Raw genomic sequence first — 22,804 nt, forward strand, 5'->3', positions numbered from 1 at the left:
AAGGGGAAAGACATGGAATAAATCAAGTGAAGAACTCTCTACTCAGGCTTATACCTTCAACTGTGACTTGTCCTGGTGGTCCATCCACGTATGGCTTGTTGTGGGTCATGACTACTTCACGAGTCAGTGTGCTGCTAACTTCTATCAGACTATCCTGAGCTGGTGCAGAGATCTAAAATGACAAAAGAAATGGTTTACATTTATCATTATGTAACAGTGTGTGCTTCTCCTAAAGGTTAGTGTTTGTTTCTTTGTGGCAAAATATGTAGGTCACAGCTGGGGCTGCGTAGCCACAGGAATTATTGCGTTACTCATTAATCTTTTATAAAACCAGACATTGTTTTTTTTATGAGCTGTTTATAAAGCCAGACTGTAGTTTTTTTTTCATGCATTTTAAAAAACCCAGACTGTGTATCTTATAGAAAACCTGTGCTGCTCATGTTACCTACCCCTTCACTGGCCAACAGGAAGTGATCCTCACAACACAGACCATCAGGGAACAAAAGTTTGATATCTCTGACAGCATCCACATAAAGTTTAGAACCTTCAATAATATTATTAGAATTATATTATTAGAAGAAAAAAATAGAACTTTGAAATGAATTTGAATTATCTATAATTTTACCATTTAAAAGATTACTAATGTTATAGTCAGTAGGATACTAATTGTGTCTATATACTTAATTATATGACTTCAATGCATTTAGTATGTTGAAAACGATAATCTTGTCATCCTTCCTTGCCAAGCTTTTCTTGTGAGATAAAAATTCCTGAATCCTATCTATTATATAGGCTACTGGATATAAACTAGTCATTGCAAACAAAAACCAGTTATTTTTATGTATATGCTATCCTCATGAACAATTTAAAACAGCTTATTATGTATAAACTCTTAATTTATAACAAGTTTAATTTGTTTGCATAAACTGAGTTATTCATCTCATTTTTTTTTTTTACATTTTGAGTTTAAAGCCCTTGTCAAAAAAAGTTAGCAAGAAATTAGCAATTCTCAAAATATTCAATGGAAAAATGTTAATACATGAATGCAATAGTACTATGGCAGCTTTCATGCTTATAACAATCTCATTGCGATATGGCCCAATCTTTTTTTTGCAGACCAGTTGGGGAAGGAAGTACGGTATCTGGAGATTCCCATGCTGCCCTTATGCACTCAGCAAACACAACTCTGAGTCGGGATTCGAACTCGAGCCATAACCAAATAGTACACAAGTAATTCCAGTTTTAAGCAAAGCAAAGAATTTCTTTGATTTGTTTCCTATCTGCACATTTCATGTAGAAGGCTTGTGTTTTATTCATAATAAATAAGGGCCTGTTGGGGGGATACTTAATGATATAAAACACATTTTCTTTGTTAGTAATCCGAAAATACTTTAATGGGATGAGACTATCAGCCTTGCTTAGAACTCTAGAAAGTCAACTGTATTAGAATATGTAACTATGAATCTAATCAATGCCCTAAGGGGCAGGTTACAACTTTAGAAAAGTTTGCAATGACTAAAAAAAAGTAGCCCTCTGTAGAAGGATAGAATAATTGTACAGTTCTTGCTTAATGCTCTCATATTTGTTTTCCATGAATTTCCTCCCGAGTTTGGGTGCAAAATGAACCAAGGATGGCGGGGGAATAACTGAGAAAAAAAAACAATTATAACTTTGCTAGGCATTACCTCTCTTTGCAGCAGCTTGGTTTTTTTAAATGTATATATATGAGTCCTGGACGCTGACTGCAGAGTTAGAGAGGAGGATCCTAGCAATGGAATTAAGGTGCTACAGAAGGATCCTAGATATCACATTTAAAGACCGCATCACAAACTAAAAGATTAGAGACAGGGTTACTGCAGCAATTGGACCTCATGAAGGCCTGCTAACTATCATTAAAAAAAATGCAAGCTAAAAATATATGGCAATATTACAAGGTCTTCGGGGCTCACAAAGACCTTCCTTCAGGGAACAGTACCAGGAAAAAGAAGACGAGGAAGACTGAGAAAGCGATGGGAAGACAACATAAAAGAATGGACAGGCCTGACATTGAAAGTGGTTCTTTCTAAGGCAAAAGACAGAGAGGAATGGAGAAAGACGGTCGACAAATCTTGCCTGGTGCCCCAGCTGTCCAACAGACTAAGGGAGAGGTAAAGGTAATATATGTATTAATTTTTTTTAATTTTCAATTTTGGTCTAGAAGCATAAGAATAAAATATAGGAGACATTGGTGAATAAAAAACATGGAGCCAGAGCCCAGAAAAAAAGGATCAGAGGAGTCTAAGGTGCTCAAACTATGGCAAGGAGATATGCACAAGAAACTATACTGGAATTGAAGACTATGCTCTCTACTGTCAAACACGTACAGCCGTGATATCCAAAGCTCATTCACACATCAAGCAGAAAGCTGTATTGCATACAAATACATGTAACTAACAACGTTTAAACAGTGCTTGTTACTTTATAGTTACATATGATTTAAAAACGCTGGCAATCAATTTGTCTATCTGTCTGTCCACATATAAAACAAGCAAAATAAAAAAAAAAAAAACTTTTTTGAAAAAATAAAAATTTATATAAGGGGAAATAATGCCACATTTACAGCCATATATCTCAATATTGTAAGATTTATTTCCCTTTTCCAATATCAAACAAAATTAACAATTAATTAATTGGTTACTTTTTTAAAAATTGATTCGTTTTCTTAGGAACATTAAATAACTGCAAAGATTGAGCTTTATTTGAAAATAGGAAGTTGGAGAAATAACATGCTCAAAACTTGTACCAGACAGTCAGATAGTTGATGCAAGCTTTGTAAAAAAACAACTCTTATATTCTTCATACTGAAGACTTCTTTCTCCACACATGCAAAAATATCAAAATTTCCAAAATCTTCATTATGATCTGTATAGCTTTCCAAACAATGGATTCACAGCGCTTGCCAAGAATAGTTACATTTGCTATCTTGCTTAAGTGGGAAACTTAACTTGTACTGGGTTAGGACTGAAATATAAAATGACCTTGATCCTGTAAAAAGCTTATGGATATCTACTTACAATAAATCCCATTGTGATGTATGTCCCGGCCAAATTCGCCCCTCCACAAAAACTGGTTTTGGCAGCGTGCAGTGGTGGGCTCCTCAGGTCCAACCAGATCTATAAGACGCTTTACTGCATTTTGATGCCTGAGAGCCAGAACAGCAGATGGACCACATGTCAGAGCCTCAACAGACTTTAACTTTTCAGTATTGTCCTGAATATAATTAATTCATGTATATTGTCTACATAGGAATTATAAACAATCAAATTTATTTACAAAAGCATGTAAAAAAGCCTGATAAAAATGAGCCAGTGTCTATGGATATAAAAGATTAATCCCTATGAACTGAAATAATTAAGAAAAAAAAAATCAATACTATTCAATATCTTGATCATCTCAAAGTAGAGTTATAAACAACTAGATAAACGCCTAAAAAGACATGCATATATACATGTCTATATATATATATGTATATATGTATAATGGCTCAATAGTAAGACAAATAGAAGTTGGGTTTAATTGGGTATTTCCTTAGTGACGCGACAGTACATTAAAAAGTTAAAACGGAAATAGGTTAGAGACAGAATAACAAACAAAGGAGAGACCTCTAGTGGTAACTGGATGACATGGACTGTGCCCTTCTTGCTGTAATAAAGTTTTGTGTTCTAAAAGGCAGGATTAATATAGTTTATACTATTTGTTCTATTGTTGGTGTGGACATTTAAGAACTTGCAACTCCAAGTAATATCATTGCATGTAAACAGACTCACAACTTGTTCAACAACTCCTCCAGTCAACTACCAACCATCAACACAATATAAAGTTTTTCATTTCATTATCTCTATGCCACAATGGTTTAGTTGTTTCTTGTACAAGTCCTAGTTGACCCCAATGTGATAAGAGTGGGGTCTTGTTGGAATAATGATGACAAGTGTTGTTTCTTGAGAGCTTATGATTAGGTCAAAAATCATTTTGCATAAGTTGGAAAATAAACACAAATCAAACAGCATTAAAAATGTTTCACCAGACATTTGTACAGTCCTCGGGCTGAGAGCATAAATTACAGAAAAAAGGTATGGCTCAAGTGATGCTGACCTGTTTTAAATAAATACCTGACCCTTTCATTTTTTTTTCACTGTCCTTGTTCTTTAAAACAAAAAGTAATGTTGGAATCATTTATGTTGGATACATTTATGTTGGATACATTTATGTTGGATACATTTATGTTGGATACAATAATGTTGGAATTATTAATGTTGGATACATTAATGTTGGATACAATAATGTTGGATACAGTAATTTTGGAATCATTTATGTTGGATACAGTAATGTTGGAATCAATAATGTTGGAATTATTAATGTTGGATATATTAATGTTGGATACAATAATGTTGGATGCATTAATGTTGGATACATTAATGCTGTATATATTAATGTTGGATACAATAATGTTGGATACATTAATGTTGGATAAGAAAATTATGAGAAAGTAAATATATTTTAAAAACTTCCTAACCTTGCTAAAAATTCTAGCCACAAAAATTTCAGCTAAGCTTTCATTCAGCACCAGAAGCCTGAAGCCTATAATTTCAAACCTCTCCTGGACCACTTTTTTGAAGATTCTGTGACTGTATTTCTGGACAGCTCCTGGTTTAATGAGAAGGACTGTTGTGATTAGCTGCTGGCCTAAAGTCATATCCTCCAGGATGTTTTCCTGCACAAGGTTCAGCTCCTGGTGGGGCTTCAGGGAGAAAACTCTCTTTTCACTGAAAGGAAAAACAAAAACGTCTGACAATTTCAGAATGAGAAAAGTTGGTAACGAATGGGCCTTGTAAGCTTTCCTTTTCCAAGGAATAAAAGATAAAGCATTCTAGCTAATTAGAGGTTGACCTCTAGTTACTTAAAAATCCCATTAAGAGATGGAAAGATAATGGTGTCAAACAGCTCATATAAAAATTAAAACCCAAAAAAAAAAGACAAAAAAATAAAGCAAAATAAAAACACTGGACACTTGTTATGGAGTGTGTGTTTCTAAGGTGAGGGTGAAAGAAGTTAGCGATTGGTTGGCAGCAATGCAATGAGGATGATGAAATTATAATAGAGTCTCGTGTAATGCAAATATAAAACTGGAGATGACTCCAAGAGGCCAAAGTGTAAAGATGTGTTTTTATTGTCAGTTTGATTTGTTAAAAATTTAAGTTGACAGTTCTTTATTGTTAGACTTGTTTAAAATACTGAGATCCTTGCGCGAACAGGTATTCCCAGCATCTTTACAGCCCTCAGACAACGGGACATCAAATCAGTGAACAGCAATACTGACCATTGGGAAGACATAGCTCTAGACTGCACCAGATGGAGAGAGTCAGTGACCAAGAAAGCTATGGACAGCAAAAGAACATGGACCTACATGCGAAAAATGGCCAGCTCCTCTACCACCGAAGCGAAAGCCACCTTAACCTGCGATATTTGTGGGCAGGAGTGTCTCTCCAAAATAGGGCTCCAGAGCCACATGAAAAAGTGTGCGAGATGAACCTTAGTAGTTCTACAACTGAAGAAGTCCAACATGTTTAAAATATAAGTTTATTTGTCTATATTGAAATAAAAGTTACATTTAGTTTTCTTCACAAAGAAGTTATTCAAGTTATTTCAAGTGTTATAAGGTAAAATATAATACGCCTTCATCGGTTTAGTTGTCTACTTGCACTTTTGCGCAACAAGTCAATGACCATCAACAACAACACTGTTAAGATGAGAGTTCTTTATTGTAATTAGATGCATGAACAATTGTGGGTTGATGAATTGTTTATTAAAGACAAAAATTTTATTGGCAATGTTGTAATTTTTAAAAAATTTTCACAATCAAAATACTCACCTAGACACATTAGTCAATACTCACCTAGACACATTAGTCCCTGTTATATTGAAATAAAGTTTAAACTGTGGCAGATAAGGCAACAGACTCCTGGCAAGTGGATCTGGATATAGGTCATGTTGGTAAAAGAAAAGACGTGTGAAAACTTCAGACTCACAAGAGTTGTTGGACATGAGCCAATGTAAATTTTTCTCTTTCTGGAAAAAAAAATAAAAAGAAAGAAATATGTCAACTTTATTGAATTATATTTCTTTAGTTAATTTCAGGTATAATCATTCTATGGCTGAAAGTGGGCTCCAGCAAAGAGGATTTTTTGTTTGAGATGTTACAGATGTTCCTTCGGAGTTAAAGATTATTACATCCTAGCCCCAAACTCATGCAGCTTGGTGGGCAGGGTTCAAACCTGGACCATTGACACAAAAGTCCAGAGAACATACCACAAGACAAGGCACTGTCAAGGCAGGCAGTTTATTCTTAGCCCAAATGCAGAAATATTAGGATTAATAGAATATTAGTTTTATCCATTTTATTTTAGCAACTCCAGGCAGAGAAGAGAGTAAAAAAAAATTGCAGATAAACTCAGATTTGGAAAGTTATTTAGTTACGTTCAAATTCAAATTAAACAGGAGAAAAATCCGTATATGATTCAGTGGGGTGGGGGGGGGGGGCAGGGTTTGCATTAGTTTTGCTATTCATTCAGAGCAACAGATAAAGTGCAGTGGAATCCATAAGGAGGAAATGGTGAAGGATTATACACATTTAACAAAATTAAAGAACTTTAGTAGGGGCTTAGTGTTACTAGAAATAAATCAAATTTCAAACATGTTGGATAACAGACCTGAACCTTCTTGGAGATCTGTTGTGACTCCTGCTGCTCAAGAATGGTTCTCAAGTTCTGAATGATACTGACACCCCTAAGAACAAGAATCAATGCTGGCTCTGAAAAGAAAAAGAGAAAACTGTTTCATAATATTTTTTTTTATTTCAAGTAACAACTCACTCTTTACAATGGTCAAGGTTCTTCTTGGAGATCAATTTAGATTCAAAATAAAAATCCAGCTTGCGACTAGCATTTTTTATTTCAACATTTACAAGCGAAATGAGTTTTATAATTACATTTTAAGTTCACACTAACAAATAAAAAGAAATATTCTACAAGCTTTCTGATGGGCATCAGCAGATGTCGTACCTGGGACTTATTATCACTATTTTTATTACACCTCCCTATTGCTCCAAAAATTAAAAAAAGCACTAATAAATTATAAATTATGCATGAGTATAAGGTTGTCCAACTAACCTGATGTCAATACGTTCAAACTCTGCCTCCACCTGATGTCCCCAACCTCATAAGGAGTCAGCTCTTTGGCTTGGTATGTACTGAGTGCAGGCATCCACTTCATGGCCAGTAGCTCAGTCCTGTCTGACAGAACTGGCTGGACTGGAGTCCTCCTGGTGTATGGCAGGACATTGAGGAACTTGGCTGAGGATTACAGCATCAAAGTTACTTCCCTTTAAAAGTACTCTAACTTTATATACTTCTAACAAAATATGGAAGATGGAAAAACATGAGCTCTAAATTGTTGGACATCTTTCTGATGTGTCTTCAATATTAAATTGTTTGACATCTTTCTGATGTGTCTTCAATATTAAATTGTTGGACATCTTTCTGATGTGTCTTCAATATTAAATTGTTGGACATCTTTCTGATGTGTCTTCAATATTAAATTGATTGACATCTTTCTGATGTGTCTTCAATATTAAATTGTTGGACATCTTTCTGATGTGTCTTCAATATTAAATTGTTGGACATCTTTCTGATGTGTCTTCAATATTAAATTGTTTGACATCTTTCTGATGTGTCTTCAATATTAAATTGTTTGACATCTTTCTGATGTGTCTTCAATATTAAATTGTTTGACATCTTTCTGATGTGTCTTCAATATTAAATTGTTTGACATCTTTCTGATGTGCCTTCAATATTGAAGATTATTACACACAAGCCCAAACCTCCTAGAGATGTCATCAGACAAAGCTCAAACCCATGATCATCAAGACAACAGTCCAGAGTGCATACAACATGACCAAGCATCAATCATGACCAGGGAGACATCCTTAAACCCTAGTGTCCCCAGTTCAAATCCTGGGCCTGACATATTAGAGGCAATCACTGGGTTTATTCAAATGGAAACCTGTAAGATCACTACAAGCATAAGTAGCTTAAAAAATGTGTAAGATTTCTGCATCAATTACTCTGCACAAATAATACAAGATTAATCAAGTTAAGATAAAGGTTTGCCTTTCCATCCAAAGATTAAAGGAATGCAGAATGTCATGTGGCTATACAGCACTAGGTGTGTACATATTTTGCCACAGCCCAATTCAGAAAAAGCTTTTGTTTGCCTGGGTTTAATTTAAGTTCTATTTTCACAGTCTTCATCTGTTTTTTTTGCAGTAGCTTTCCAATCGGTCTCAAATGTGTCTTTGGGCCTGTGTATTCTCAAGCCGTCTCTTACAGAAGCCATACATACATCTATGGCCTTCATTTTATAGCCATGACATGAATGCCCAGGTGTTAGCTATGGTAAGTATGATGTCGCCCACACAGCAGTTCCCCTCTCTCCATGCAGAGTGCTGATATAGTTTAGTATCAGCAGCATCGCAGGCTCTGCCAAGGTTTAGTACTGTGTGCTGCAAGATCGCTTAGGATCACCAGCTCCTGATTTCTCCTAAGGGTTGACCGTCAAAGTCAACCATTCAATATAATGGAATGTAAAACTCAAAGAATAAAGCAAAAATTTGAATGAAATTATTTCATTGTGATAATAAAAAGAAAGCTAACTATTTTTCAAAATTTAAAAGAATTGAGTTTGAATTTCCAAACAAAACCAAAAATTTTATGAAACTTTTTAGGCAAGAGACATCCTTAAACTAGGCAGTACATAATGCATTATTATATTTCATAAATATTCCCCTTGAAAAGTTTGATGATAAATTATTTCAAGCCAGTTATAAATATATTTTTAATGAACAGAATTAAATTTTAAAAGATCTATACTGACCTACTTCCAGGCCTGATCTTTTCAACAAATCATGACCCAGCAACACAACAACTGCTGTCTGCTCCAAGGCTTTGTCAACTTTTTGGTTGATGGTTGAGCCAGGAAGTTGATAATTTGGATCATAATCTGGACACTACATAGTGAGGAGATACAAATATATATTTTCTGCACAAATATATAGTATTAAATTGATTTAATTAATGTAAAATTAAAATTAGCAAGTTATAGTTTTTAATTTGCAAATATTTAATCACAATATATTAGGTCAAAATAAAATACCATTCATATAACTAGATTTATCTATATAAAATTTCTACTGATAGGAACAGAAAGTAAAAAGTACTATCACTTTTTAGATTTAAGGTAATCATCTTCTTTTTTAAAGTACCTTCTGTATTTTATATGAAGAAGAAAAAGGTTTATACAAGGTGAGGATGTTACCAACAACTTGTACAGTAAACAATTCAATAATTACAAAGATTATATCAACTCAATCTGTCTGTCTATCTGATAAAAAGTTTTTACACATTAGTTCTCCCATGCCTAATCTCAGATCAAGCTGAGATTTGGCACAATTATTTCTTTTGCGTGACAACATAAGAATCAATAAAAAAAAAATTAACCAATTAGTTAATTAACTATTGGTAAAAAATTATTTTGTTTGGTATCTCAAACAAGGGAAAGAAATAGTAATTGACTAAAGTTGTGGTATAAACTGAATTAGTCCCCTTTATAGGTTGTCGTCTGAGTCTTAGTGAACACAAACCTGAAAAATAGGACAAGACTATAGAAACAATGTATAGCTATACAAACTTCCATGTCCATAGCAGAGTGGTTACCATGTTGGCTTGAGAAGTCTGAGAAGGCTTGAGCCATGAGTTTAAATTTAGATTGTTCTTCCTTTTTTTTTATCTTTATAAATACTTTTTTTTATTGTTAGTTCAGATCTATTACAAATTTAATTACATGACTGAATGATACAAGTATGCTTAATCATAAGCTTTGTTTTTTTTTTATTTTATAGTTTAACTATATAAACATTTTTATAAAAAATCTGAAATCAGAATAACCAAAATTTAAAATATTATGAGTTGGACCATTAAGTTTACTACCGAAAGGAAGAGCTGTGGGTTTAAAGTAATTATCTACATCTGCCAGATCAGGGTTATGACTCTTGGTACTCAGCCTTGTATCAGGCTACAAGTGAGACAATTAGTACTTACTTTGGAAAAATTTCCCCCCAGAACGGTCAGTGAAGTATCACTGTAGGCGATAGTATGAAACAAATGCTGAGAGGTTAAAGGTTCATCAACTCTCGTCTGAACACAGCCTTAAAAAAGCAAAAGGTTTTAAATCAATTTATTTCTTCAACCAAAGCAAATAAAAAAAAAAGTGATGTTAAAGAAATAGTCCTAATAATATTAATATAGATATTTAAAAGGATTTATATTGATGCTTATAAAGATTTTGATACATATTTATATTTCAAAGCTGATCAAAGGTATAAACCTACTATGTGATAAAATAGACCCCAATAATTATAACTGAAAAAGGTCAAGCATTATTTAATATTTACCATTAATTCCAGGAGGGAGAAGAAAATTGAATTTTACCTGTATTAAACCAAACCAACTACTCAAAATTTTCATAAAAATATAATTCCACATGATGTCTTGTGGTCCTTCTTTCTCAACTTTTGTCAGTGAAGATTTCAATATATCAGCCATCTCTATAGGTTGTCTTACATTTGCTATGGAAAGTTAAGGCAGCTGGTATAGGGGTTGCACCATAACACTCGCTACCACAGAAAACAGGAACAGCTTCTTTTTTATATCTCCTTCAAGGACTTTATGTTTTTAAAGAGTTTTTTTTTTATGTTAACCAAGCCCTATGGCCAATTGTTTTCAGTTAGTGGTTTAGCTATTGTCTTTTGATAAAGTAGTTTTAGTATTTTCCAATTTTCCAAGGATGAGTGGTCAAATGTTAGTTTTACCAATATAAGATGATAAAATCGGTTCTAATTGACTTAATATGAAAATGTTAATACTGTTGTAACTCTGACCTGCAAGGCGCTTTTGGTGTGCACTATTCATTTACTGAATAAGGATGGACTGTTTAGATGAGAAAGAAGAGACAGTTTAATCCCACCAGGAGAAACAGAACCTCTTGGACTCTAGTTTGATCTGCCTAAGGTTAATAAAAGGATCACTGCCAGAGATTAGGTCAGCAAGGTGAGGAACAGTTGAGGTGCTCTGTGGGGTTGTCTGGACAGGAAGATATCAGAGAAACAATGGAAGACATTCCAGGTGGTTTGGGATGAGACAAGAGAGGATAGTGACACTGACCAAGACCTATGGTAGTGGTGATAGAGAGGGTACAGGTGGTGACAATGAACCTTGTAATCAAGATCTGAAAACCAAGACTGCTATCTTTCTTAGTGGTGTCTATAAACGTCACCTGTAAATAAACAGCCATCTATCTTTTACTGTTAACCCCTGTTGAGTTGCTTCCCTTAAATTTATTAAAATACTGACCTAAAAGACCAGCCAAGGTCAGCTGCACCATGAAAGCTTCTATAAGACTTGGAGCATTGTGAGAAGCATTCTCCTTACGCAGTATAAGAACTGTGCAAGGTGCAATGGCTCGCTGTGGTCTCTTGTCACTTAGGTCATCATCGCATGCACCAGGACAGAAGTAAGATTGTCTGGCAGACACAATCCCTGTGTAGACAAAACATTTGGACATTCATTTAATAATTAACAGTAAATTACAATAGTGTGCAGGATGGACATGTCCATGCTATAGCTTTGGTGAATACAATGTAGATCAAAACTTAGTTATGGTGAAACTGAAAATATTAAATACTCATACTAATTTTCAAAATGGCTTAGAGGCTACAACTAGAACTATGGCTATGGCTATGATCAGTTTCAAGAAATTTATATATTTATTTTTAAGCTTTTAATGGGCTTTTTTATTATTTTTTTTTCTTCAGTACAACTTGAAGACTTTTGGTATACATTAGTCCTAGCCAGGTTGTATTATGAAAAAAAGGCAATATTTGTCACTACCTTACTATGTTACATGATGAGTTTTGTTTAAGTTATAAAAATATATAAATATGAGATAACGTGACAAAGTTTGACCAAAGACGATGGCGTGATTTCAAGACAAAATAAAACATCAAATTTGTTTTTTAAAAAAAGATGAAACCATGTGGATTTTTGTATTCCCAGAAAAAATGTTCTTTACTGTCAAAATGATTAATTAAAAAACAACAACTCTATACTAATACTAATATTTAAATTAACTTTCATATTTATATCATGTTATAAAAATAATTTGATGTGTTCAAAACATTTAAGGTCTTTTAACTTTGCTGCTACAATAATAATGAGGCTTGTCTTTGAGTCCGAAGATTAATGAGGAATGCAGTATTTCCAGTGACTACGCAGCCCCAGCTGTTACCTACATATTTTGCCACATCCAGGGCAAGCATAGCTATTGTCCCCCGGTTTGCTACAATACAGATAACTTATAACCCTATACTTATTCTGTCTATTTGTTTTGTTAAGACTATTGTTAAGCGCTTCCGAGGTGTCGAATACAAACAAACTCTAATGGAGGTAACACTGAACCTAATGCTGGAACTGATAACACTGGCAAAAGGCCGAACAATCAATAGAGGTAGTCGACTCTGGTGTTGAACATTAAACACGTTTAATTATAATCATGAAGGGAACCGTTGAATGTCATCTACTTCTAGCCGTTTATAAAATGCTCCTAATTGCTACGTTGTTAAGAAAGCGTCTTGTTTAAGTTGACTCCTATTTTGTTCTGTCTTTTTAAAGATCTATCACGTCATCGCCACTAAGTAAAAACTTCCCCCTAATTCCAAAACAAATAACTAATTCCTAATCGTGCCATAACACTATTCATATATTCATATTTTACAGTTCGGTGGACTAGTAAATCAAAGCACTGACCAAAACTATTAAACAAATTTTAGAGACTCACCAAGGCTACCAGCCATCTTTACAGACATACAGATCCGCTTCACTCCTCGCATCTGAAAACCTCTCCGCTGCGCTGTGCTCATGAGCACACCTGTGTAGCTGATGGGTACCAGGGGTGACAGGATAAGAATGATGTCCCCTTTGCAGGTGGCAGTCAAGGAAGCAGGAGGGCGCTGAGTGGACATAGGCCCAACACTTTTCTCTACTGAGTTGTGCTGTTGATATGGCGACATAGTGCATTAGACTAAATACTGCATTGAAATAAAAAGGTAAGAAGACCAATGCGACAATGAGGTCTGTGAAAAAGACTTAAGTATAGCCAACGGTAAAAGAGTGGCCAACAAAAAATATATAAAATAGTAATTAATTTAATGGGGGGTGGTGGATGAGTGGTTAAGCACTTGGCTCCCGAACCTGCGGTCCTGTGTTCAAATCTCAGTGATGACAGGAATTTTGAACTTTTGTATTTTCAGAGCGCCCCTGAGTCCATCCAGCTCGAATGGGTATCTGACTCTTAAGTTGCTGATCATATGACACCCTGCTCATTAACCATTGGCCACAGAAACCGATGACCTTAACATCATCTGCCCTATACACAGCATGGTCTGAAAGGGGAACTTTCCTTTTTATTTTTAAAATTAATCTAGTAGGAGGGAATGTCCTAAAATCCCAAAATTAAAACCCACAACAAAGTGATTGTCACCATGGAAACACTAGAATCAAATTGAAAGTCTTAAGAGAACTGTGAGCTAAAGTACTTCCAGTTTTAGAGAGAGAATGCTGGAAAGCGGTGATAGGGGGTGGCTAAAAGAAAACTCAACCTCAAAATCTTATCATGGACAATGTTTTAATAAACAAAAAGTTGATGAAAAACTCATCTGTTTCTATGGCTGATAAATAACAAGGTTGTCATGTGGCCGCACAATAACCACCCACCTTTACTTTCCTTTACTAAAGTCATATACACACCACTGGAAACCAGAGAAGTCTTCATCTGAATCAGAACTTAACAAAAATTGCAACTTTCATTGAGATTTGAACTTGTGAACCCCTAAGTTCATAAGCTAAGCCCTTTACCACTAGGCCAACACATCCCTTACATATAATAAGCCAAAAGTGAATACAGGATACAAGTATGAAAAAAATAAAGTTTATTCTATAAGAACCTTTCGCCCTTTCTTTCCTTTATTTTCCTCTCGTTTCAAGTAAGGAATTCCAACGTCTAAGGTCACTGTGTCCTTTGAGATGTGACCTCCGAACCATCGGCTGAGTTCACTCTGCAGAAACATGAAAATGAAAACAAGTTTATGCAGTAAGTAGAAACAAATTTTAATGAAAAAAATCAACAAAATGATCTCTCTCTCAATAACCACCATTTTTCTCTAATGATATGATGACAGCCTAAAGCATATGGATATATTATTAGTCAGGAAAATATTGGTTCTCCTATTGTATTTTGAGATGATCTCTGAGGAAACAGAATAAAAAATATATCTACTAATTTATTTTGTTAGTATTGGATAATTACATGAATGCACATTTAAATCTAATTTCAAAAATGTGAAACAAAAAGACACAAGAATCTTGCCAATGAAGTCATTGAATCCAATACAATTTTCAGATGCAAACTTCATGTTTAATGTTTCAGATAGACTCTGGTATGAATGTATTTTTTTTTTTTGCAACTTTTACCATGTTTTTTTTTTATGTTTAATACACAATTTTTTGACAATTTTTTGTCCAATTTTATCAAGGGTAACAAAGATATATTATTATCATTATTAGTCTATATAATTAATAACATACATAAAAATACAATGCAAAATCATCATCAATCTAATGAATACCTCATACTACTTCCTATTTTACTTAAAGCTAGAAAGAAATTCCATAATTAAATTGTATGCGGAAGTACTTTTTAAGTTATTAATTTTTAAATTAATTATTTTATTTTGTAATGAGATCTAGTTACTTGAATTGAGAATGTGTAAGCAGACGCTACCTGCACTCTGGATAGATTTCTAGGGCAGAACAGCAAGGTTTTCTCTTTACTGTCCCCTCCGTACAGGGCACACAGAGAATTGGGATCCGTGCGACGAGCAAGCTCTGGGTCAGAGGGACCTACAGAGTCTAGCCAGATGGTCCTGGCAAATGTTCCTCTGAGAGCCATGGCTAGCACTGGGCCTATTTGGTTTAGATTATCCAAGTCTGAAGATGCCAACTCAGAGCCTTGAAGTTTCATTTGTTCAGCTGAAGGGTAAAGTAGTCGAAGTCCAGCCAGGTCTAGTCCTTCCTAAATATTTAATATTAAATCCATTTAGAATGCATGAAGAAAAAAATCATGAAAAGCAATATTACTCTTGTCCATTATATAAATAAGACTCAAAATGCAACATGAAATAATATGAGATGAGATTTCCAATTTTTAAAATTTAATAATTCTTTTAACCTTCAACAGTGCAAGTATATATATTTAATACTAGTAAATATTTATTTTTTTCTATATTAATGAAAATTAATTGTATAAACTTGATTTTATCAAGTGACATGTAAAGTTAAGTCCCCCTAAAGATCTTGCGATCCGTGGGACAGGTGATGTACAGGCAGGGCTGGTCCTAACAATTGTGAGGCACTGTGCGAAATGGATGGAACTGGCCCAGTCTGGGTAGGGATAAGCATAATGTCAAAGTTCAGATTTTGTATTAGAAAATACATTCGTCTTTGCAATAAATTTTTATCAAATGAAAGTTGATAATGCAGGGGTTTTTTATTGCACATACAAATGGCATGCCAAAATGACCATTTTGTCAATTTTTTATGAGATTTTTATGAGTTTTCATAAGATTTTAATAATTTCAGGAGATTTCCAGGACTTTTTTTTATACTTTGCAATTTCAGGAAATTTCCAGAAGGCCCTGGAAAATCAAGAGGCAGCTGAAACCCTGTTATTATATAAGTTATAATGATTTAATTTAATCGTTTACACCTAGAACACCTGGAATTAGCGCGGGGCCTATTTAAGTGTGGGGCCTACTGCGGCTGCATAGAATGCAGTGGCCTAAGGCCGGCCCTGTGTTTAGGTCAGCTGTTTCAATGGCTGATGGTTAATGAGGGTGTCATGTAGCCAGCACAATGACCAATCGCCTTAACTTTCTCAACCTAAAATGTTTCGTACCCATTAGAGGGATAGATTCACAGGTGTCCTAAAAGTTTCAAAATTCAAAATCCCAGTCTTAACAAGTATTCAAACCCAAGACCCCATCCTACTTTATGAAAGCCAAGCATTTAACCACTTAGCTAGCTTTTAAATCCAAAGACAATTATGTAAATATAAATAATAATTTAGCTTTGTAAAAAAAAAAAACCTGGGAAGCTCTGTTGAGTATAGACATCATTGCAAGAGGATCCTGAAAGATTTTTTTATAGATCAATGACATTGTGTTCTGTGTCTCATAATTGATGCTGTCATCATGGCACTCCATGTCACACCAGGTTTCATCATTATCTACTGTCTGCCAGCAGAACCCAACTGGAATGTTAAAGATCTTTTTGGCAGCTTGAGAATCTGGGTTAATCTTAATGAAGAGAGAATTAAATATTGATTAGTTTGGTGTTTGTAATTCTAAATTTAAATAGGTCTATATGTCACTGTAATAGGTCTATATGTCACTGCAATAGGTCTATAGGCGACTGCAATAGGTCTATTGGTCACTGCAATAGGTCTATGGGTCACTGCAATAGGTCTATAGGTCACTATGATATGTCTATAGGTCACTGCAATAGGTCTACAGGTCACTGCAATAGGTCTATAGGTCACTATGATATGTCTATAGGTCACTGCAATAGGTCAACAGGTCACTGCAATAGGTCTATAGGTCACTCCAATAGGTCTATAGGTCACATCTTATCTTATCTTATATAATACAGACGTTACTTCAAAAAAGAAGATGATTACGTCCTACGCGTCATGCATTTAGTCATGCATATTAACCAATGACTTAAATTCTGCCAAGTCACTGGTTTTCCTGGCTAGCTCAGGCAACCCATTCCATGCTCTAATAGCACTAGGGAAGAAGGAGTATTTGTACAAATTTGTCCTAGCATATGGGACGAGGAATGTGCCTTTATCTTTGTGTCTTTCAGAGTATTTTATTAAATTTTGTTTTTGTATTTGAAGATTATGGTTCAGTGTTTTATGTATTATTGCTACTTTACTTTTGAGCCTTCTGTCCTGAAGGCTTTCTAAATTTAGTGATTTTACTAAAGGTGTTACTCTAGTCAAATGTGAATATTCGTTTGTTATGAATCGCACTGCTCTATTTTGTGTCTGTTCTAGTTTCTTAATGTTTTCTTGAGTTGAGGGGTCCCAAACAGAGGATGCATATTCTATTATTGGCCTAACCAAGGTTAAATAACATTTTAGTTTTATGTTCTTATTTGATTTATAGAAATTTCTTTTAATAAATCCTAATGCTTTGTTTGATTTTTTTGTAGTTTCATCAATATGTGGATTCCATGACAGTTTTTCATTTATTATAACACCTAGGTATTTTGCGTTTTTAGTCTGTGTTACTGGTTTGCCATGAATAAGATAAGTGGAATTAATTTGTTTTAGTTTTTTTGTTACTCTTAACAACTGACATTTTTCTGGGTGGAAAGACATGCTCCAATTTGATTCCCATTTCTGTAATTCATCTAATTCTCTTTGTAAAATATCTGTGTCTTGTGTTGTTTTTATTGTTCTATATATTATGCAATCGTCTGCAAATAATCTGACTTTTGTTCCTGAACTAATGCAATTTGGTAAATCATTTATGTAAATTAAAAATAGTAGTGGACCCAAGACTGTTCCTTGAGGTACACCTGAGTTTACTGTTATTGGTGTTGATTTAGAGCCATTTATTATTACAGTTTGTTCTCTCCCTATCAGAAAGTCTTTAATCCACTGATGCAGTGGACCATTAATGCCGAAATATTTTAATTTTTTAAGCAAACTATGGTGGTGAACTTTGTCAAAAGCCTTAGAAAAATCTAGTAAGATAGCATCTATTTGTTCACTATTATCTAAACCTTTTGAAAAATCATCAATTAGTCCTATTAGTTGTGTTTCACATGATCTATATTTCCTAAAGCCATGTTGGTATGGTGTGAGGACATTATGTTTGTCTAAGTGGTTTATGATGTTGCTACATATTATGTGTTCTAGGATTTTACATGTGATGCTGGTAAGTGATACTGGTCTGTAGTTTCCTGGGTCAGATTTTTCTCCTTTTTTAAATAGGGGGGTGACATTAGCTTCTTTCCAGTCCTTTGGTACTCTGCCCTGGTTAAGTGAAGCCTGAAAGAGTATTTTGAACACTGGGGCTAGCTCATTACTTAGTTCTTTGAGTAATCTAGCTGGAATACCATCAGGTCCAGAAGCTTTATTTGGTTTGGTGTTGGCTAATAGTTTTTGAATTCCATTTTCTTCTACTACTATATCTTCTATGTTGTCTACTTGGTTCAAATTCAGTAATATGTCTTTGTCTCCTGGGGCTGAGAATGCTGATGCAAAGTATTTGTTTAGAATGTTTGCTTTAGTTTCATTATCATTATGTATTATGTTATGTTCATCTTTTAATGGCGCTACGCCTGTTGTTTCCATTTTCTTAGACTTAATGTATGACCATAGGTTTTTGTTGTTGTCTTTAGATATTACATTGTTTATGTATTCACTCTGCAGCTGTCTGCTTACTTTTTGGGTTAAGTGTTTAATTTTTATATACTTTTTGTAAACTCTTTCTGCATTAGTTTCTTTAAATTTTCTATATAGGTTTTCCTTCTGTTTACAAAGCTTCTTTAGTCTATTATTAAACCAGCATTTATTTATTTTGTTTGATGTGTATTTAGTTGGTATTTGATTTTCTATAATGCTTTTAAGATGGTTTTTAATGAAATTCCAGAGGTCATCGACTGGTTGGTTAATGTCTTTTTCTAATAAGAATGTTTGTTGAAAGTTTAATGCAGCTTGGTGTAGTTGTGTTAGGTTACATTTATTCCAGAGTAAGATTTTTCTTTTGGGTTTTATATTGGCTACTGCTTTTATCTGACTGTGTATTTTTATGATCTCATGGTCTGATAGACCAGGTATAATATCATAATCAACTACTAATCCAGGTCTGTTGGTTAAGAAGAGATCTAATGTGTTGTTTAATCTAGTTGGCTTTTTAATGATTTGATCTAAACTTAGGTTGTGTAAAGTTTCTATGAAAAGCTCATTTATGTCCTTAAGGTTTTGGTGTTTATCTATGGTTAGTGTTTTCCAATTTATATCAGGTAGGTTGAAATCACCCATAATCCAAAAAACTGCATTTTTATTTGTCTCTTTAAGTGTCGTAATCTGATTACATAGTTCCTGCATGTATTCTAAACTAGAATTTGGTGGTCTGTAAATGCTGCCTATTATTAGGGATGTTGAGGTGGTATTAATTTTACAAAATGTTGATTCTATATTTTTTGAGTTAGGTAAGGTAATTTCTTCTGCTATAAGAGTGTTTTTTATTGCTAAAAGAACTCCTCCATGATTATCAGCCCTATCTTTTCTAAAAATTTCATAATTACTATTGAAAATTTCTGCATTATAAATTTCAGGATGTAGCCAAGTTTCTGTGCCTGCAATTATGTCTGGTTTCTCACATTCTAATAAAATTTCTAAATCTGCTGTTTTGTTCCTAATGCTTTGAAAATTTATTATTAAGGTTTTAAGGTATTTTGGTGTTACTTCTTTAGTAGGTTTGTTTGAAAACATGAAAACAATAGCTAGATGAACAAGGTATAGGGTAACTCCACCAGCACGGTTCTTTTTAATTTGGGTCAAGGCTTGACAGTTTCAATTGAGAATAAAAAAACAAGTCTAAGATATATATGACTTCTTCCCTCTAGAGAGAACCAGATGAACAAATGACCCAGTTGCTCTGGTGTATGGAGGGAACATTGATATTTGATAAGCACATGCCAAGAGTCCAACTCCTGATTTTTTCTTAAAGATGACTCCGGAAGCCCTAGCATCACAAGACAGGGAAGGCTTAAACTCAGAGACCCCTCTCCTAGATAAATTGCCTTACTAGTCTGATGAGCATCTGATTTTAATGAAGCCAGACCTCTTGACTTCCCTCCTCTACCTGTCACTAACAAACAGTTTCCCAGGGCTTAATACTGAAGTTACACTAACAGCCAGATGCTTAACTTGATTGTCAGAGGCTGTTAGAAATGCATGCTGTTTAGAAGTATCTATAGGTAATTGGAGCTTATCACCAATTGATATCCCTGACTAAGATAAGTGGAGCTTATCACCAATTGATATCCCTAAGATAAGTGGAGCTTATCACCCATTGATATCCCTAACTAAGATAAGTGGAGCTTATCACCTTATGTCACGTGTTTATTATGTTTATTTAACTGGCAGATCTTGATGCTATAAGCTTGTGACATATGTGGGTTCGGAGGTGCCTTGATTATAGTTCAAACACTTTAATAATCAATGAAGTAGCAAAGTGCTGATATGTTTTCTTGAGTTTTAATTGTTTAAAACTTGAACTTGAAACAATAAATGTATGTACAAAGATATATAAAACAGATACAGGATTCAGTGAAAATGATCAATGAGTAAATATTTACTTTAAAAACTAGCGACTACTAAGTCTAACTTTTTAGCGCTCTCTCTCGTCTCAAGCTAACACTCCGCCTTTTATATTTTTCTTTAGAATAAAGAACCATGACATCTCAATACCCATCCTTGACTCCTCGACCCGTTTACATTTAATTTTCCTTTTAATTGTTTTTGTAATTTAACCTATGTTAATTTTGTTTCCCTGCTGTAGTCTTGAACTAAGTTTTAATCGGCGTCTTTCTGACATTTAAGCGTGGGTATGCTGACCTGATTTGAGATAGGCACAATGTCCTCAACAATGAGGTGTCACTAGGGACGTGACACTTATCACCCATTGATATCCCTAAGATAAGTGGAGCTTATCACCCATTGATATCCCTAAGATAGCCTTTGAAATCTAAACACAATTTTTAAATAGTGTAGAATTTAGAAAAAAAGAAAAAAACAATTAACAGCTAAAATCTGCCATAAAGCCTAAATAAATGCAATGCTAATTTTTTTTTTTTATAATTTTTCAATGCAACTGACCTGTACAAATGTTGACAAAGGTTTGGTAGAAATTTTGGGAAGTGGTGGGGAATATGTGTATGGTGGGGCTTCCCCTTCCTCTGGCTGGTCACTTTGTACGGCCACTGGGCTGAGCATGTCCAGCCATGGACATACTGTGGCTACAGTGTTGGTCAGAAGCAGGTTGTTCATAAATTTGAAAAATTTTGAACATCCTTTGTTCTCATCCTAGCAAGAGAGAATGAAAAAAAAAATACATCAGTACATACACTGTTTTTACAAAGCTTAATAATAATAATAATAATCTTTATTATCCAAAAGGAAATTTGTCATACAATTTGTGCATTCTATCAGGCTCTTGTCTGTCTGGTAAAAATAATAAGTTGAATGAGGAGGCTTGAGCTCTGAGTGAACAAGTTGGTTTTTTTAATGTGTTTAAAAAAAGTGATCACTGTAACATTCACACAGATACCCCTTTCTCCCCCCCCCCCCCTTCCCAACTGGTCCAGACAAGAGACATTGAGAATGCTAAAAGCATGAAATTGCACTAAACAACAACAATTGATAAAGATACTTCTAATGACACAGAGTTATTATTTTTAGTCTAGATCTTTTACAAATGTAATCACATGACTGATCCAAACTAACTGATACCATTACACTTTATATAAGCTTGGTTTTTTTTTTTTTTAAAGTATTTTTTATGTTGTTTTTTTAATAAATCAATAAATTTTTCAAATAATTATTAATGGGCCACCAATGTTTGCTAAGGCTCAATGTTTCACATGGGTTATTTAAGATTCTAATTTGTAACAAATGTTTTAATGATAGGAGAGGAAGATCTTTATTACTTTCTTACTTAAATTCTTCTGAGGTCTTAGATTTCATCCAGTCTTAAACATTTCAGAATTCCTTTGAAAAGGGAGATAATGAAACCCAGCAGATTGGCAGAAGAGGATGATAAGCAGACTATGAGCCCACATCTGTGTAAACAATCCACATTGCTTACATTATGGCCCATAAGACCTTTGTTTTTTGTTTTGTCATGACTGAAAAACAATTCTCTCAATTCCAAATGGAATCCTAGCACCAGCTTTGAAAAAAATAAAAATGGTCCATCTTTCTGGCAACCATAATACATGCATCACAACTATTGGTCACTGAAAAGGGTAAGCTCTGTGGAAAGTATATAGTCTTTTCAGTCTTATCTTATTTTACATTAATTATATCAAAATAATATAAATTTACCTTTCCACTTTTCAATTACTGCCCTCTTAAAAAAAAAAAAAAAAAGAAAGAAAGCTTCATAATCAAATTTGTTGTCTTTCTAAAACATATTTAGACATTTGAATTTTTTCTGATTTTTATTATGGGAGAGCCTTCAGAACTAATGCAAGACACTTTAAATATATTACCTTTCCTTTCTTTGATCTCGTCAACCTGTGTCCAGAGTTAAAGTTCTTGGAGGGCGTGACCACCACATGCAGCTTCAGCTCCTCCTCAAACCACATCTGCTGAAGTCCGATCACATAAAAGCTTTGGCCGTCATCTTTTGGGGTAATGTCAGCCAAACTAGGCGATAGGAAGGTGAAGTCATGTGGGACAAGTGACAAAAGCCAAGAGAGCAAAGCAGTGTAGGTTGCCGACAGCCCTTCGCCTGATTGGT

General features: G+C 34.3%; 1 protein-coding gene across 3 annotated transcripts in view; it reads right to left on the bottom strand.

Moving 5' to 3' along the window:
* The window catches only part of LOC106074007 (dynein axonemal assembly factor 8-like), a 116,464-nt gene that overhangs the window by 83,308 nt on the left and 10,352 nt on the right, over positions 1-22,804 (bottom strand). For all 3 annotated transcript variants that reach the window (XM_056011362.1, XM_056011364.1, XM_056011361.1), the window contains exons 12-27: positions 22,554-22,795; positions 21,160-21,366; positions 16,349-16,558; positions 14,986-15,276; positions 14,150-14,260; positions 12,985-13,198; positions 11,502-11,687; positions 10,191-10,297; positions 8,968-9,100; positions 7,206-7,388; positions 6,747-6,847; positions 5,933-6,105; positions 4,553-4,802; positions 3,054-3,249; positions 450-544; positions 55-172 (exon numbers count right to left, since the gene is read on the bottom strand). In XM_056011362.1, coding sequence (XP_055867337.1) covers positions 55-172; positions 450-544; positions 3,054-3,249; positions 4,553-4,802; positions 5,933-6,105; positions 6,747-6,847; positions 7,206-7,388; positions 8,968-9,100; positions 10,191-10,297; positions 11,502-11,687; positions 12,985-13,198; positions 14,150-14,260; positions 14,986-15,276; positions 16,349-16,558; positions 21,160-21,366; positions 22,554-22,795 — 2,817 coding nt within the window. The remainder of the gene's footprint in view (positions 1-54; positions 173-449; positions 545-3,053; positions 3,250-4,552; positions 4,803-5,932; positions 6,106-6,746; positions 6,848-7,205; positions 7,389-8,967; positions 9,101-10,190; positions 10,298-11,501; positions 11,688-12,984; positions 13,199-14,149; positions 14,261-14,985; positions 15,277-16,348; positions 16,559-21,159; positions 21,367-22,553; positions 22,796-22,804) is intronic.

Source organism: Biomphalaria glabrata, chromosome 14 (genome assembly GCF_947242115.1).
Source record: "Biomphalaria glabrata chromosome 14, xgBioGlab47.1, whole genome shotgun sequence".
Lineage (NCBI taxonomy): Eukaryota > Metazoa > Mollusca > Gastropoda > Planorbidae > Biomphalaria > Biomphalaria glabrata.